This window comes from Ruditapes philippinarum, unplaced genomic scaffold (assembly GCF_026571515.1).
Source record: "Ruditapes philippinarum isolate M1 unplaced genomic scaffold, ASM2657151v2 ctg16663_1_1_1_1, whole genome shotgun sequence".
NCBI lineage: Eukaryota > Metazoa > Mollusca > Bivalvia > Venerida > Veneridae > Ruditapes > Ruditapes philippinarum.
In genome coordinates, this window is record NW_026862340.1 from 38,591 (window position 1) to 57,056 (window position 18,466).

General features: G+C 32.0%; 1 protein-coding gene across 1 annotated transcript in view; it reads right to left on the reverse strand.

Moving 5' to 3' along the window:
• Positions 1 to 18,466, reverse strand: part of LOC132718743 (protocadherin Fat 4-like) — a gene marked incomplete at its 5' end in the record, with an annotated part of 34,194 nt that overhangs the window by 6,672 nt on the left and 9,056 nt on the right. Inside the window, 3 exons of the mRNA XM_060702469.1 lie at positions 3,191 to 3,384; positions 16,475 to 16,573; positions 17,897 to 17,995. Of these exons, the coding sequence (XP_060558452.1) occupies positions 3,191 to 3,384; positions 16,475 to 16,573; positions 17,897 to 17,995 (392 nt within the window). The remainder of the gene's footprint in view (positions 1 to 3,190; positions 3,385 to 16,474; positions 16,574 to 17,896; positions 17,996 to 18,466) is intronic.

The following is an 18,466-nucleotide window of genomic DNA, read 5'->3' on the forward strand; positions in this document are numbered from 1 at the left end:
TATAAAAAAACAGAGATCTGAGTTTGAACAGATAAAATTTCAATATAACCTTAGACCCTGGTCTTGAGGGATATATTTTGAGTTATGTCTCAAATCTCATGATTTCCAATGATGAGTGTATATTCTGTCGCAATTTCTGACCAATTAAAAACCTGATATCTGAGTTTGAATTGATAAAATTTCTATATAACCTTTAACCCTGGCTCGAGGTTATAAAACCGTCTGAGGTCTGACACAAATACAAGGATTTTCATTGGTCAGTTAGCTTTCTGTGACAGCAACTCTGACTACTCAAATAATTGAGATCTAAGTTTGAGCTGAGAGAATGACTTTATAACCTCTGACTCTGGGGGAGATACAAGATGCATAATGTCTACATAAGGTGTACATAACCAAGATGGGATATTTACTTAACTCAACGGTTTGTATCAACCTATTTCATACATATTGTAACAAATACTTTCTATTTGGATGGTTTACTAGCACATAAACTAAATAAGACCCGAAGGATGATTTATATATTTTATTATATGTGTAGCATCCAGGTATACACTCACAAACTTCTAAACATCAAGTAAATATGTTTACAGTAACAATACCGATATTTGATATTAAGGGCGTGGCTAAATCTATCTTGTAGACTTGCTTACTACACATATGATAATAGTATTATGAAATAAATAAAATAATGAATTGTATTTAAAAATGGTTTCAAGATATACATGTACTATCTTTATCCTTTTATCCCATGTAAACTACTTTTGGAAAACTTACTGAAATCTACAATAGTCTTACTATTAGTAAATGTGTCTTATTTAACTGAGAATACACAAATCAAGTTTGGGGTTTGGGAAGCTGTATTCCCTATAACTGGTAAAGTTACTGGTAAACTTGGTATTATCCTTTATTTAAAAAAACATGTGGGTTTGCTGGGTTGTGTTGAATGTTTTCATTTTATGCCGCCCTTTTCTGTTGATCTTGTTCTTTAAATTTTCAGTGACACTGAATTCTCACGATGTTTACACATGGTGTGTTGGGTTTAAAACGTAACATATACTCAAAAGATGTTGATTAAACAAACTAAATAGCATTTATCAAATTTCAAACTATCAATGTTGAGCATGATATATCTGGATGAATATTTGATTCTGTTCCTTTCTGTGTCCATAGAGTTTTATAACGATAACTTATGTTAAATATTAATTTTTTCGTCATGAAATGATAGTTTTTATTCATTTACATCACTTAACTTATTCCTTAAGGGTATTTGATTTTATTACTGATCAAGCAAACACCTCCGTGTGTGACTATCCCTGATATGCGCAACGGTGTTTTGGCCAGAGGTTAAGCATTATATTTTGCAGGTATCTTAAGAACACTAAATAATATGTAATATTATATCAAAATTTACTGCAGATCCTAAAATGATAATCACCTTTATTATGAAACATCACTTATTCTGTTCAACATTCCAGTAGATATTAACATATTTTAGTTTAAAATATGTCCGTTATTTTCATTGTCCATACCGTTACGGTCTCCAGTAAGAAAATAAGAACAGGATAAACCCTGTAGATTTTTATTTTTGCAGCCCCTTTTAAATTCTCTTTGACCTTTACCTTATGTACGTAAATGATCTGGCCAAAAAGAAAAAGAATTGCATTGAAAGTTATGTTTTTAATTTGTCTGCACCGTTCGTTCATTGTCTTTGTGGATGGATCAAGTTAGGTTAAAAAACATATTTTAAATGATTGTGATTATGTTCTTTGCTAGTTTTGAGTTTCCATTATTGTATTAAGCTATCTATGCGTGTGGTTTAATGTAAAACTGTACTGTCAACAGTACACCGTAAACAATATTTTGGTAATGGCGTTGACATTGTCGTAACGGTGTTTACATCATATAATGCTTTATGACGCAAATATCCTTTTTTGGTAATATCATTATAAAGCAAAATCATCATTGACTTATTGGTACAAATTACAAATTCATTGCTAATCTAAGTCAAGAAATCGGTTATAGTGGCCAATTAGTGTGTCTGCTCAATATTTTTTTCCGTTTGACTACATGTTACTTTTTTGCTATTTGTGAACAGCAATCATCACGAATTTGAGTTCTTTATTTAGAAAACTATATAATTATTAAATTTTGTATTATTTATAACATGGCAAATATTTATCTAAAATGAAATGTTATTTTATAAAGCATCTTGAAAAGACTTTTTTATTTTGCTGAAATTAATTAAATGTTAAGTATGTTTTTCCAGTTAGATTGATTTTCACTGTTTGAAAAGTTTTAAATATATGTGTTGGTGTGGATTTAAATTCTTCCTGTTGTTTCTAAATTTACGCATTTTTTGTTTGTTCAAGTTTTTGTTTCTTTACATTAAGAATTATTAAATAAATGTGTTAAACACTTAATTTAAGTCACTTTTTATGTTCAAGGTGAACCATGTGTAGCTCGTTTGAGTATACAAGGAATAGCGATTTACATTCACAGTACGAACTGCTGACTAATGATAAACGAACTGACAAATTTCAAATGTCTGAAGTTTTTAACAGAAAATTGTTTTACAGAATATATTTGTGAAATACACCGTTACAAGTATCTTCAACTCCGATACGAAAATACTGTAAGGTCCTTATTTATCGTCTATAATTATTGATTTATGCTTATAAATATACATGTATTACATTCTATTCTTTTCCCGTATCTTTATGCATTTTAATAACTGACATAACTGATAAAGTGCACAGTAAGTCTAAAATAATTGTAACCTGTTCTGTTCCTAAAAAATGTAATTGCACACCTTTACGCATTTTTCTCGACGACATAAGCTAAAAATGTATGCAGTTCTACAAATCACACAATATCTTCATTGTTTTTATTGATGGTTGAGTTTTTTCCCGGGTAATAATCTTAGATTATAAAAATGTTACAATTTTCATTTTCAATTTCCGTTACGGTGTTGACAATTTCAATTTTTGGGGCAGTTAAAGATAAGGAGATTGTGGTGACATTTATTGTTCCACATCATGCCTAGTTTTTAAAAATGAGATTCTGATATATATGATCATTAAAAGCTTGCAAAAAGTTAACTTGGCATTTTCACTTTTGAGTTCTACTCTAACATAGAAAGGAACATAATCAAAATATTCACCCATCTATATATGTATAAGAACATAATTACCTCGTCGGCAGTAAGGGCTGTGTTTGTAATGCTAAGGGTGATGCCCTCATTAACATTTTCGACAACAAACGTTATAGTTCCAATAACTGTATTATGCTGTGCAAGTGTCCCATCATTAATACTAATACTCATTGTCACGTTGTCTGTAAAAGGCCTCTCATAATCCGGTGCCTCTTTTATTGATATAATTCCAGCTGAAATAAAACAAAAAATGGAATCACTTTGACAGATTCAATTTGTTTTACATTCAGGAGTGGATAAATTGTTAATCAGTTTTACTTTACGCCGATATTATTCTTAACGTCGATATTATTAACACTCTATCTTTCTTGGCAGAGGAAGGCCGCATAAATTCGAATCTGAAAATCACTTAAAACCCGAAAATACATCCCAGTACAAATACGATCTTTCACATTAATATAATAATCACAAAGAACGTTTAATGCCAAGTAATATGAGGGGCATGTAAAAAGTATTAATCCACGTGGCAATGTAGTTGTAGGCAGTATACTTCTATGTTTATGGTTATCCCAACACGTTCCCATTTACCTACGTGCGTTTTTAAAAACGCTGTATCCTATGGAGGCTAGTCGTTGCCAAAAGTCCAGCCTTGTTGATCTGAGTTGAACAGTTTGTTAAAAATCAATCGTATTTCTTTGTATTTAAACTCCGAAGTTGCATTCGTTGGTTATGTTTAATATGGTAAACATGTATTTCTAAAAAAAAACATTTTGTTAAACGACATAACATTAACTGGTTTCTGAGAGTAGCATTTATAACATGCGTATTACTCATTGTTCGTGTAAACGCCGACAAAACAGAAGTATTTTTAGCTTGACATTGTTAAACAATCATAATTCGGATCTAAGCTAAGAGATAAATAAGCTCCGCCCATTTCCACGCCCATAACATTCTCTAAGTCATGATGTGCGGCATATAACGTGTTGTGTACGTTATATCGTTTACATTTTAACATGTCGCAAATTTGAAGGTACACATTTCTAAATACAGTGTGCAATTTATAAAAGTTTTATGTTACGAGCTTCCATTTTGGTCAAATCAAGACACAACCAATGCAGTATGTAACTCTTTGAATATCAATTACATTTGTACTTATCTGTTTAGTAGAACAGAAGTATGAATTGTCAAGTTTCAAAGACTGATTTTTTGGCAACATATAGCCTCCATAGTATCCACCCGGGAAATGCATTGCGTTAAAGTGTTTAGCAACTGCATGCGGCGAGACAATAACTGAAGCGGCAAAACCTCTCTATATAGGTAAAGCAAATAATAATCATGGATCATGATAAGGGTTGTTTGGGAAATGAGGTAAACCACCGCATATCTATGGACAAGTGCATTGTCTTGGAGGAGCATGATTCAACGCACGCTAGTATGTGAATGTGGCATAGTACTTGCTCAGCAATTATCTTAATTATCGGTTAAGATCATAAGTAAATAAATGGTACATATACCAATATCGTACAATGGGCTCATAAAATGGCGGCCTGGACGCTCGATAAAAGCAGTAAAAAGTTCAGGTAAACATATAGTTAACGTTAAATTTATATGTAAACTAGACCGCACGGAACCCCTGTATAAAAACCACATACTGTTCTGTTATTGGGTACGCATATAATTAACGTTAAATTTATATGTAAATTAGACCGCACGGAACCCCTGAATAAAAACCACATACTGTTCTGTTATTGGGTAAGCATATAATTAACGTTAAATTTATATGTAAACTAGACCGCACGGAACCCCTGTATAAAACCACATATTGTTCTGTTATTGGGTAAGCATATAGTTAACGTTAAATTTATATGTAAATTAGACCGCACGGAAGCCCTGTATAAAAACCACATACTGTTCTGTTATTGGGTAAGCATATAATTAACGTTAAATTTATATGTAAATTAGACCGCACGGAACCCCTGTATTAAAACCACATATTGTTCTGTTATTGGGTAGGCATATAATTAACGTTAAATTTATATGTAAACTAGACCGCACGGAACCCCAGTATAAAAACCACATACTGTTCTGTTATTGGGTAAGCATATAATTAACGTTAAATTTAGATGTAAATTAAACCGCACGGAACCCCTGTATAAAACCACATATTGTTTTGTTATTGGGTAAGCATATAATTAACGTTAAATTTATATGTAAATTAGACCGCACAGAACCCCTGTTATTGGGTAAGCATATAATTAACGTTAAATTTATATTTAAACTAGACCGCACGGAACCCCTGTATAAAACCACATATTGTTCTGTTATTGGGTAAGCATATAGTTAACGTTAAATTTATATGTAAATTAGACCGCACGGAAGCCCTGTATAAAAACCACATACTGTTCTGTTATTGGGTAAGCATATAATTAACGTTAAATTTATATGTAAACTAGACCGCAAGGAACCCCTGAATAAAAACCACATATTGTTCTGTTATCGGGTAAGCATATAATTAACGTTAAATTTATATGTAAATTTGACCGCACGGAACCCCTGAATAAAAACCACATATTGTTCTGTTATTGGGTACTTTGCTTTTACTGCTCTTACCGAGCGTCCAGGCCGCAATTTTATGAGCCCGTTGTATGATTTTGGTCACGTGATCATCCGCATAGGCTCTTCAAATTGATGTTTTGAATAGCAGTGTACATTATCTTAGATGTGTGAAGTTGGCGGCCCAGCGTCCTGGCGGCCTGGCGGCGTGAAGTTGGCGGCCCAGCGGCCTGGCGGCCAAAATTTTAATGTTGTTGAAATGTTTTTAACAATAAAACGGCATTTAATGAAGTTTTAAATAGAAGATATTTGTTTGTTTGTGTGTAAGATGAAATTTTATTTCATCGAGTGGGCTTTAAAAACAGTATTCTCACGAGTGGCGTAGCCACGAGTGAGAATACTGTTTTTAAAGTTCACGAGATGAAATAAAATTAAATCTTACACAACAAACAAACAAATTTTCTTTTTATTTTATGCTAAAAAACAAGTTAAAACGAAATTTCCATAATATTAACGTAAATATTAAAATCTGTTTTCCCCATTGAGAGCCCCATTTAGTCGGAATTTTTCATTAAAAACAAGAAGTCTTGAGCTGTAAAATAAGTCCGACAATCAACGTTAAATGACAGTGATATTATTTATTTTGTTAAAAAAATATGAATGATCGCTTGTTTTAATAATAAAAAAAACAATTCTTGTAGGAGAAAAATTCCAACCATCCATCCATATTTCTGTTACTTACTGCGTATTTATATTAGACCTTGCTTTGTTAAATGTAAGCGGCAGCCATTTTTTAAAGTTGTGTATTTCACGGGAGGAAAATAATTGTGTTTGATTCAGAGGGATATCATTTAGATTTGTTAGTCATACGCCTTTTTAAAAGAAAGAAAACATATTTGAGGATTGAAACAGACAAAAAATAAGTGTTGACAGATGTGAAAACATGAAAAAAAGCAGCTATGAAAATGGAAAACTTGGAAGTTGGAACTTGCTCGGAACGCTAGGTGGTTTAATTTTTCTACGAGGTGATAGCTGTCATTGCTTTTCAATTTTTCTTAAAGCATACGGCAGTTATTGCTCGTAGGATACTTTAATGTGCCCAAATGTCATCAAGGGCAGTTTGCATGTGGAAGGACTGTAAAAATGAAACAAAAAATTTAGAGATGAAATTTGGTGATTGGAATTTGAATGAATAGAAGTAAGTTTTCTTCTTTTTATTACTTTTGACAATTAAGTTGATTATCAATTTCAGCTTTGCGTTTTCTTTAAACAGCCTGACATTGTCAGAATTGTTAGCAAAAATAAAATTGAGGTACCACATGGGAAAAATCTAAAAAAAGTAGTTTCGTCATTGAAAAGTGTGAAATTATATTTTGATAATTTTCACTGTGAAATTATCAAATATAATTTTCACGGATAAATCAGTAATCCAATGAAAAGCATAAAATAAAGATAATTATTGTGATTTAAAGGATTTATAAAAAGAAAAATCACTTTCAGAGAACTTTTTTATTATGTCATTTTTGTGAAGTTGGCAGCCCAGCGGCCTGGCGGCCAAAAATTTTAATGTTGTAGAAATGTTATTTTAACAATAAAACGGCATTTAATGAAGTTTTAAAGATAATTATTGTTATTTAAAGGATATATCAAAAGAAAAAATCACTTTCAGAGAACTTTTTTATTTTCTCATTTTTGTGAAGTTGGCGGCCTGGCAGCCCAGCGGCCTGACGGCCAAAATTTTTAATGTTGTAAAAATGTTTTTTAACAAAAAAACGGCATTTAATGAAGTTTTAAAGATAATTATTGTTATTTAAAGGATTTATAAAAAGAAAAATCACTTTCAGAGAACTTTTTTATTTTCTCATTTTTGTAAAGTTGGCGGCCTGGCAGCCCAGCGGCCTGGCGGCCAAAATTTTAATGTTGTAGAAATGTTTTTTTAACAATAAAACGGCATTTAATAAAGTTTTAAAGATAATTATTGTTATTTAAAGGATTTATAAAAAGAAAAATCACTTTCAGAGAACTTTTTTATGTTGTCATTTTTGTGAAGTTGGCAGCCCAGCGGCCTAGCGGCCTGACGGCCAAAAATTTTAATGTTGTAGAAATGTTTTTTAACAATAAAACGGCATTTAATGAAGTTTTAAAGATAATTATTGTTATTTAAAGGATATATAAAAAGAAAAATCACTTTTAGAGAACTTTTTTATTTTCTCATTTTTGTGAAGTTGGCGGCCTGGCAGCCCAGCGGCCAGACGGTCAAAAATTTTAATGTTGTAGAAATGTTTTTTTAACAATAAAACGGCATTTAATGAAGTTTTAAAGATAATTAGTGTTATTTAAAGGATAGTTCAAAAGAAAAAATCACTTTCAGAGAACTTTTTTATTTTGTCATTTTTGTGAAGTTGGCGGCCTGGCAGCCCAGCGGCATGACGGCCAAAAATTTTAATGTTGTAGAAATGTTATTTTAACAATTAAAGGGCATTTAATGAAGTTTTAAAGATAATTATTGTTATTTAAAGGAAATATCAAAAGAAAAAATCACTTTCAGAGAACTTTTTTATTTTCTCATTTATGTGAAGTTGGCGGCCTGGCAGCCCAGCTGCCTGACGGCCAAAAATTTTAATGTTGTAGAAATGTTTTTTAACAATAAAACGGCATTTAATGAAGTTTTAAAGATAATTAGTGTCATTTAAATGATATATAAAAAGAAAAAATCACTTTGAGATCACTTTTTTTCTTTATTTTATAATTTTTCTGAAGTTTTTGTTATTTAAAAGATATATAAGCAAAGGATCACTTTGAGAGATCTTTTATCATTTTTGTGAAGGTAGCGGCGTAAACTTGTTTTATGTATGGTACGCCTGGGATTCAGGCGTTGATATTTTTTGCTTATTCATTACATACATACGCGTTATTTCATACTTGTTCGTGTTCTTGATAATATCGATCAGGCGAAAAGAAGCACATAAGAATGACAGACTGGAACGCAGGCTAATATATGGTGTACAATTTCTGTAACAAATATGAATGGTTAAAAACATTTTTTTCGGGTCCCATCCAAGATATTCTCCCCGTCCCAACCATGAGTATAAGTCAGGTAATCATCCTTTACTGACTTTACAAAATAACTTTTGCTAACACATTTATTAACAATAACTCGTGATTATAGCACGGGGTTATGGTCATACCATAAATGATTTCCTCCTTGTTATTGGATGAAACTGAAAGCTTGAATGGTCCGGATTCGATTGCTAGCACAAGTGTAAATTAGTCGTTATTCGGGTGAAAATGTATTGAATGTTTCCATGTTGTTATTTTAACGCTATTATTTGTTAAAGTTTCAATACGTAATTTTTAAACATTGATTGTTTTAACATTTGTATATGTTGTATGTTGCTTGTATGTAATTGTTTAAATTATTATCATGCATCACATGTTTATCAATATATCGTTCTTACTATTGCTGTACTTCAACACTACATTTTTATGGTGTAGTATATACAGATATTTCCAGAATAAATGAACAGTACCTTAGATTTCTTATTAAAATTATTAGGTTTTGCACCCATTTTCGATCTGTATCGCATAATTGTTATACCTCAACACCGCATGAATTATGGTAAAAATACATTTTTGTTACAATGATGCCAATATTTAGAATAGAATCTTATTTTATAACGGTCATATTATTCTCTAACATATTTTGAAAAATAAAAACATAACTTGTGCACGAAATAAATATCTTTATAACCATATCATTACTATAGTACTTATTATGCATGTATATTTATAATAAATAAATTGAAGTATTATTATGGCGAGTGGTTAGCGCGTCGGACTAGTCATATATGTATCGCTCGCCGTGTTGGCACTAAAAGCTAGTTAGGGGCAAGCCATTATTTTCTTGAGCAAGACACTTAACACTAAATGAATAATAGAATATATCATCCAACTTTCTCCTCATAATCAGAACATCTTACCACTACGCTGCTCAGTTGTACGTATCCATATTCTATATATCAATAAAAATGCAAAGTGAAATAACTGAATAACTTGTACAACCCATTATATCATAAAGGTATGACCCGTTAATGTAAACGTTATCGAGTTCGACTTGAACCTTTGTTTACATAATAAGAGCGAAAAAAAGTATGGAAAGCCATGGCTGTCTTATATTGTTCTTTTCTAATTTATCTAACCATTTGGATAATATATAAGTTCACTTCGACTATATATGAATTGAAACACCTTATTTAACCCGAATCCATTATGTTAATCCGCAGTTACAATATATGAAACCATACCGTCAGTGTATGAAACCGAGTTAGCAATATATAACAAGGGGGAGAATCCAAACGAACAAGATGGCAGATGCAGCCAAAATGTAGTTGTTTCCACTTTTTTGATGTTCTAAAGTAAAAGTGCGCATAACAACCTTCTCCACAATTTTCCTGGCACACAGGATTTTATTTCATGATGTTTCGTCCCGTACTTCATCTGAAATGCGCGTCACCAGATTCGAAGCGAGAGAATTTTCCATCGGTTTGATCGTGGTAACGTACGACTTTTTCTCTCAAATTCACCGTTTCTTTTACATATATGTATGACATTAACTGAAACCACTGACTAATATGTCGTCATCTAAGCAGTCATGCCCATTCTGGCTAGATTAACTGCTGTAAATATTAATATCGGGGCATTTTCCGGAAATGATAACGTTATCAATGATAACGTACGGCGCATTTAACCACTGGGTGGATTTCCATTTGTCCAATCAGCTGTTAATGAATTACTCTTATGTAGGAAATGATAGATATCTGAAAAAATGTTGGTCATGTCAGAAATTATTAATTGAACAATGCTGTACCATCGGATATATAATTATCTTTATAGCTGGTGGCATAATAGATATTGATGGAAAATTCTCTCGCTTTGAATCTGGTGACGGCATTTCAGATGAAGCACGGGACGAAACATCATGAAATAAAATCATGTGTGCCAGGAAATTGAAGGTGTTATATGTACTTTTACATTAGAACATCACGAATTTCAGAGAAAAAGGGAAAACCCTACTACTTTTTGGCTGCATCCGCCATCTTGTCTGTTTGGGTAACGAACGGCGGTGATTCTCCCCCGTGATATAAGTTGATTTTCTCAATATATGATTCCAGTTCTTCAATATATATGGTACCAAAGTAGCTATGTATGGAATCAGATATCCTTAAATGAATCCGAATTATCAATATATCAATTTTTTTTTCAATATATGAATCCAATTTATCAATTTATGAACCAAAGTAGAAATATGTTAGTTGGTTATAACATTATATGATACCAATTCTTCAATATATTGTACCAAAGTAAGCAATACATGGAACCAGATGTCCTGATATGAAACCGAATTATCAATATATTAATTCATTTTTACAAATATATGAAACCAGTTTATTATTGATGTAACCGAAGTAGCAATATATAAGATGATTATCACATTATATGATACCAGTTCTTCAATATTAATGTTGATTTTTACATTATATGGCACCAATTCCTCAATATATTGTCATAGGTTTGCTAGTGTATGAATCCACTTTTCCAATATATCGAACAAATGAGCAATGCGTGGAACCAAAATGTCATTATACTGACGGGACTTTTTTAAAGGCTGTATTCTATCCTCGCACCGGTATTATAGTTTCGCCCAATATTCCTTGTTGAACTGTCAAAAGACCAGCGTGCTTCACTAATGGCAAACTGCACATTTTCTTAATAAGGAAATATTTGAATTTAACGTCACATTCAATTACTTTGGCCTTAAAATGGGCTGGGCAGTTATATATGCACGAGGTTTTAGTCATAATTTAAGCTACTGAGTCGTACTGACCATAAACAAGAACATATTTTTTAAACATAAGTTTATCTCTACCTTTACCTTTGATCAAAAATGGGCATGGCCAGTAGGACACATCAAGGTTAATCTATTCACAAAGTTGTCAAATAACCAGTCAAATAATTGATTTAATGAAAAAGTTTATGCCTTGTAATAACAGAACCCAGTGACCTCGGCCTTTGACTTGTTGACTTGAAAAATAGGCTATTTTGGTTCCATGTAATGGAAATTGCTGTCATAGAATGTAACATCAACTTATATACAGCTTCTTTGGTTCCATTACATTAATATAATGGTTTCATATATTGTAAAAAATAATTCGGTTTTCATATAATGGCATCTGGTTCCATATATGGCTACTTTGGTACCATATATTGAAGAATGGTATCATATAAAGTGATAATCAGGTCATATATTGCTACTTTAGTTCCGTTACATTGATAAATTGGTTTCATAAATTGTAAAAATGAATTAATATATTGAAAATTCGGTTTCATATCAGGACATCTTGTTCCATATATGGCTACTTTGGTACAATATATTGAAGAATTGGTTATCATATAATGTGATAACCAACTTATATATTTCTACTTTGGTTTCATAAATTGATACATTGGTTTCATATATTGAAAAATGAATTAATATTTGTGATAACTCGGTTTAATATCAGGATATCTGGTTCCATATATGGCTACTTGGTACCATATATTGAAGAACTGGAATCATTATCGAGAAAATCAACTAATATATTGCTAAACTCTGTTTCATTCACTGATGTATGGTTTCATATCTTGTAGCTGTGGATTAACATAATGGATTCCGGTTAATTAGAAGGTGTTTTCAATCCATATATAGTCGAAGCGAACTTATAAATTAACCAAAATGGTTAAATAAATTAAAAAAAAACAATATAAGACAGCCATGGCTTTCCATAAAAAGGTAAAGTCAAGCTGATGCCTTTATGAATAAAACACAAAGTAAACGTCAGATTTTTATGTGCTTTGATAGCGCAGTAGCAGAGCGAACGTTTCAGTGTTATACTCATGGTCGAATCATGGTTATATATATAAGTACTATTACATTTGGCTGTCTTATGTATCTTTTTCTTATTTGGCCGGTTTTGTTTCAAATAGTTACAAATGCATCAGATATTTTTGGACACTGGTTGATATGCACTTGCGTACAGTTTGAAAAAAACGCCCGCATCAGGAGAAAGCATTATAAGAAAAGTAAAAATATATGTTATATATTGATCCATGTATTCAAATTATAAATACTATGTAATCGTAGTGCGTTTAAATATTCTTCATACAAAAAATAATTTTTGCGAATCGAACCTGCATTGCATTGATATTCAACTAGAAATTTAACTGACAGTCTTACCTACTGCGTTAAGTGTGGGACGGTTGGCAAATTGTTTATATCGTTAAAGATGATAAATACAATATGATAACTGTTTTACACCCTTATAGTGGACTTGACCACTGCGTCACTAAATAATTATCTTAAACGTACTCAACACATCTGATATAAATAATAAACACAAAAAAAATATTGTTTGAAAATTTTCGTAATATTTGTGGGAAATCACTGACCCGCGAATTGCGTAGCTCATCTACACAAACGCTATCACTTTAATCTTTAATGTACAAACCGGTTTCAAACAACATTAGAACAGAAAAGGTCTTCTATCGGAAATCATGAAGAGGTTTATAATTTATTATCTCTCAATAATAGATGCTTCTTAATGACGAATCTCATTTTTGATATAATTGATTGAATATTCGGCCAAAATAACCAAATAAGTAGAAACAGCTTTGTAAACGGTAACGCTTTTTGTCAACCGACTGAATTCCTTATAAACACTTATATTATGACACTTTCCGACTTTAATATTGATGTGTTTTATCATGATAACCTTGCATCACACATAATCTTGGTCAGTATAATTTCTGCGGACGTACATAATGCTTTTTTAATCATAGAAAGTCAGGCGCCTAAGCCCTCGCTTTTGAAAAACTAGGTACGTTGTAATGCGCGTAGCAAGTAGATTCACTGATATTTGTGTGTCCAGGTGAGTGAAAAAATAATCGAGATTATTATATAAAAGATAGAGATAGGAAATCCCAACGCCAAGGCTCGTTTACCTATGGAAAATGAGAAAATAAAAAAAAGTTCTCTGAAAGTGATTTTTTCTTTTGATATATCCTTTAAATAGCAATAATTATCTTTAAAACTTCATTAAATGCCGTTTTATTGTTAAAAAAACATTTCTACAACATTAAAATTTTTGGCCGTCAGGCCGCTGGCTGCCAGGCCGCCAACTTCACAAAAATGACAAAATAAAAAAGTTCTCTGAAAGTGTTTTTTTCTTTTGATATATCCTTTAAATAACAATAATTAGCTTTAAAACTTTATTAAATGCCGTTTTAGTGTTAAAATAACATTTCTACAACATTAAAACTTCTGGCCGTCAGGCCGCTGGGCCGCTGGGCTGCCAATTTCACAAAAATGACAAAATAAAAAAGTTCTCTGAAAGTGATTTTTCTTTTTATATATCCTTTAAATAACAATAATTATCTTTAAAACTTCATTAAATGCCGTTTTTATTGTTAAAAAAAAACATTTCTACAACATTAAAAATTTTTGGCGTCAGGCCGCTGGGCGCTGGGCTGCCAACTTCACAAAAATGACAAAAATAAAAAAGTTCTCTGAAAGTGATTTTTCTTTTTATATATCCTTTAAATAACAATAATTATCTTTAAAACTTCATTAAATGCCGTTTTATTGTTAAAAAAAACATTTCTACAACATTAAAATTTTTTGGCCGTCAGGCGCCTCTGGGCTGCCAGGCCGCAACTTCACAAAAATGAGAAAAAAAAAAGTTCTCTGAAAGTTGATTTTTCTTTTGATATATATCCTTTAAATAACAATAACTATCTTTTAAAACTTCATTAAATGCCGTTTTAGTGTTAAAAATAACATTTCTACAACATTAAAATTTTGGCCGCCAGCCGCTTGGCCGCCAACTTCACGCCGCCAGGCTGCTGGGCCACCAACTTCACGCCGCCAGGCCGCTGGGCCGCTGGGCCACAAACTTCACGCCGCCAGGCCGCCAGGCCGCTGGGCCGCCAACTTCACACCGCCAGGCCGCCAGGCCGCTGGGCCGCCAACTTCACACATCTCATAATCTTAGTAATTTCAAATGAAATGTTTTATGCACTCTGTAAGTACATGTATACCATATACCCTGATAACCACTGAATAACGATAAAATTAATAATATTGATTGTTTCTTTACCAATGACCTTCGTATTCAAGTCATTTTCAAAATAAAATGCATGTTTTAAGTTTCGAAAATGCTTTAACGTATTTTAAGTTGTTATAATTTTGCAACAGAATATAAACATTTTGTTTCACTTTATAAGTATTGTTTGATTCAGTTTCATCTTAACCCATTGCTTCATGAGCTTTTTGTGAAAAATGGCTGTTTTCATTGAAAAGTCTCCCGTTACAAGTTCAAATTGCTATAATACTATAAAAACTGCTTCAACACTAATCAAACTTGGCACAAATGTTGACTGGACCATTGCCCTTGCAACAACATGCTCAGGCTTAAATTTTCTGTTACCATGGCAACGAGGGGACATCTCAAAATTGCCAAAAATCACTATTTTGCGTTGATTTTTTCCATCAAAATTGATTTCAAAGTGCTGCAACTTCTCAATGGATTGAGATAGAGTCAAATGCTTTTCAGCGTTGGTTACACGTTACCTTATGATCAATCTGGGGTCATTTACAGCCTTTCACAAGTCCAAAATTTTCTTGGCGATGAGGGGGACTCCGCCCCCCTTCAAACCCCCCAAACAGAAGGGGGCACATCCCCCTTCTGGCAACCCCCTGATGTATCTTTTGGTTGGGGGGCCGCGCCGAAAAAGAGGTCACTTTTTTTAACAACATTTCTCAAACAAAAACAAGTGTTTGGGGCCTAAATAAGGCATTTTTTCATCATTTGAGACAACAAAAAGGGGGGGGGGGTGAAAAAGGCGTTAAAAGGCGTGTATATGAAGTAATGGGTTAACAGAAAATGATGAAAATACTTGAAATTACCCTAAATCGCGTTTTTTCATGTTTAAACATGGCCTGTCATATAAATTTGATGAAAAATGGTTGTTTTGTAGATTTTTTTATTTTTTTCATTAACCCATTGCTTCATGAGCTTTTTGTGAAAAATGGCTGTTTTCATTGAAAAGTCTCCCGTTACAAGTTCAAATTGCTATAATACTATAAAAACTGCTTCAACACTAATCAAACTTGGCACAAATGTTGACTGGACCATTGCCCTTGCAACAACATGCTCAGGCTTAAATTTTCTGTTACCATGGCAACGAGGGGACATCTCAAAATTGCCAAAAATCACTATTTTGCGTTGATTTTTTCCATCAAAATTGATTTCAAAGTGCTGCAACTTCTCAATGGATTGAGATAGAGTCAAATGCTTTTCAGCGTTGGTTACACGTTACCTTATGATCAATCTGGGGTCATTTACAGCCTTTCACAAGTCCAAAATTTTCTTGGCGATGAGGGGGACTCCGCCCCCCATCAAACCCCCCAAACAGAAGGGGGCACATCCCCCTTCTGGCAACCCCCTGATGTATCTTTTGGTTGGGGGGCCGCGCCGAAAAAGAGGTCACTTTTTTTAACAACATTTCTCAAACAAAAACAAGTGTTTGGGGCCTAAATAAGGCATTTTTTCATCATTTGAGACAACAAAAAGGGGGGGGGGTGAAAAAGGCGTTAAAAGGCGTGTATATGAAGTAATGGGTTAAAGTACACTTTAACTTTTATCTTTTCTGTGTTATAAATAAGTTTATATTTACTTGTGGCATCAAATTGGAAGTATGTATTAACATCATCTGAGCCAGGAGAAACATTTGCCATTGTAAATGTATCCGTCGGATTTTCGTCTGTGTAGATCACTGAAATGGAAATTCATATCATGGCACATTATAACATTTAAAAAGAAACAAATAGTATGAAGTAAAGAAATGCAAACATTGCAAAGTAAGTATAGATCAGAACAGTATTTGTAGGATCTTTAAACCCTTCAATAAAGTAAGAGTATTTAGAACATTTAACTATAAAATTTATTTAATACGATTACTAATGATATGTAAAAGAATAAATAGGCAGATACAGTAGATACGAAAGGAAAAATCGAGTAACTTGTGTGAAATGTGTATATATAATTTAAAGGTAACAGAAACTGAAAACTATAAAAAAAAATACATGCACCTTGTAAATATTAGACATATTTTCTATAAAATTATAAGGACGTTTTCGGGAGTTTTCATATAGACATATAGGAAAAATTAAAACTGTTCAATAGAATTTCTTTAAACTTGGCATGTTGTTAGAATATGATAACAGAATCATTTTAAGCGAAAAAAAATTGGTGTTTGAGTTATCTCCCCCTGAATCAGAATTTTCTACTTATTTGAGGTCAATTCAAGGGCAGATAACTTATACATACTTAAATGAATTCTTGTTTTTACTTATGAATTATATTTTTCTTTCTACTGTTGAGTACGATACATAATAACATACAATTCCTTATACCATTTCTGTTGTTGTTTTTTTCAATGAAAAAAGAGATACTTTAAATTCTTTAAAAAAGGCCATTTTTAAGAAAGATATGTACAGGTTAAAAGAAGAATTGGAAAAAAATTATCCACTCTAAATTCTTTCTTGAAATTTTGCATATCGACTAAAACGAAGATAAGCTTCATGAAAATAAGAAAAAAAGATGCATTGTTTTTTTTTCATTGCAAACTTTCTGCCCTTGATTTAACGAAAAAGTCCAATTCAAGGGCAGATAACTCGAAAATAAGAACGGTGACCCCAATTTTTTTTTTCGCTTAAAATATTTCTGTTACCATATTCTAACAACATGCCAATTTTTAAGAAATTCTATAGAACAGTTTTAATTTTTCCTATATGTCTATGTGAAATTTTGTCTATATGTCTATATGAAAACTCCAGAAAACGTCCTGGGAAAAAATTCACATTTGACAAATGTATAATAAGATAACTTTTGTTTAACAAAAATCATTTTACTAGGCACTATAGAAATAAAACATGATTTACCAATGTTGAACACTTTTGTTTTCAACCTAGCAGGATAAAAAATACATAAAAGCACAGTATGAAAACAGAATCATAGTAAAAAGTGTATATTCCCTTTAATGCCAAATGAGTTTGATTAATGTAAATTTATGTATATTACACTACAAATGTCAAACCTTTAAACAGAGATGTTCCAACAGGTGTATTTTCCATCACGTATTTTGTTGCTGGCAGATTTCTCCATATTGGTGCTTCATTAAACGTATAAGGACGACCTGGAACAAAATTTCAAATTTTATTTTATGATTTATTTTTCAAAAAGAGAATTACTCAGTGTTATTACTTTTTGTTTTAATGGTATGAAGACTTTACAAATAATATAAATAAAGACCATGATTAAATAACCAAGTCTCTGTTTTATTTTATTTTTATTTCTTATTTATTTATTATATGGGGGTGGGTGGGGAAATCAACAATGTTTCAAATGTCACTGTGCATGTATTATTCATCCTTAAACCAGATATTGTCGTTTACAAATACCAAATAGGTACGCATAAGTTCCAGATATTAATGTAAATACCAGATATTCACTTTGAGTTCAATAACAGTTACTGTAAGATGATAGTAATTTTAAAATATTTTTCTTCTTTTTTCTCTTAACAAACTTTTTTTGTAGTTTTTTTTTGTACGTGTTCAGATTTACTTATTTTCATGGTAGATAGATTCAAATAAGTAACATAATTAGT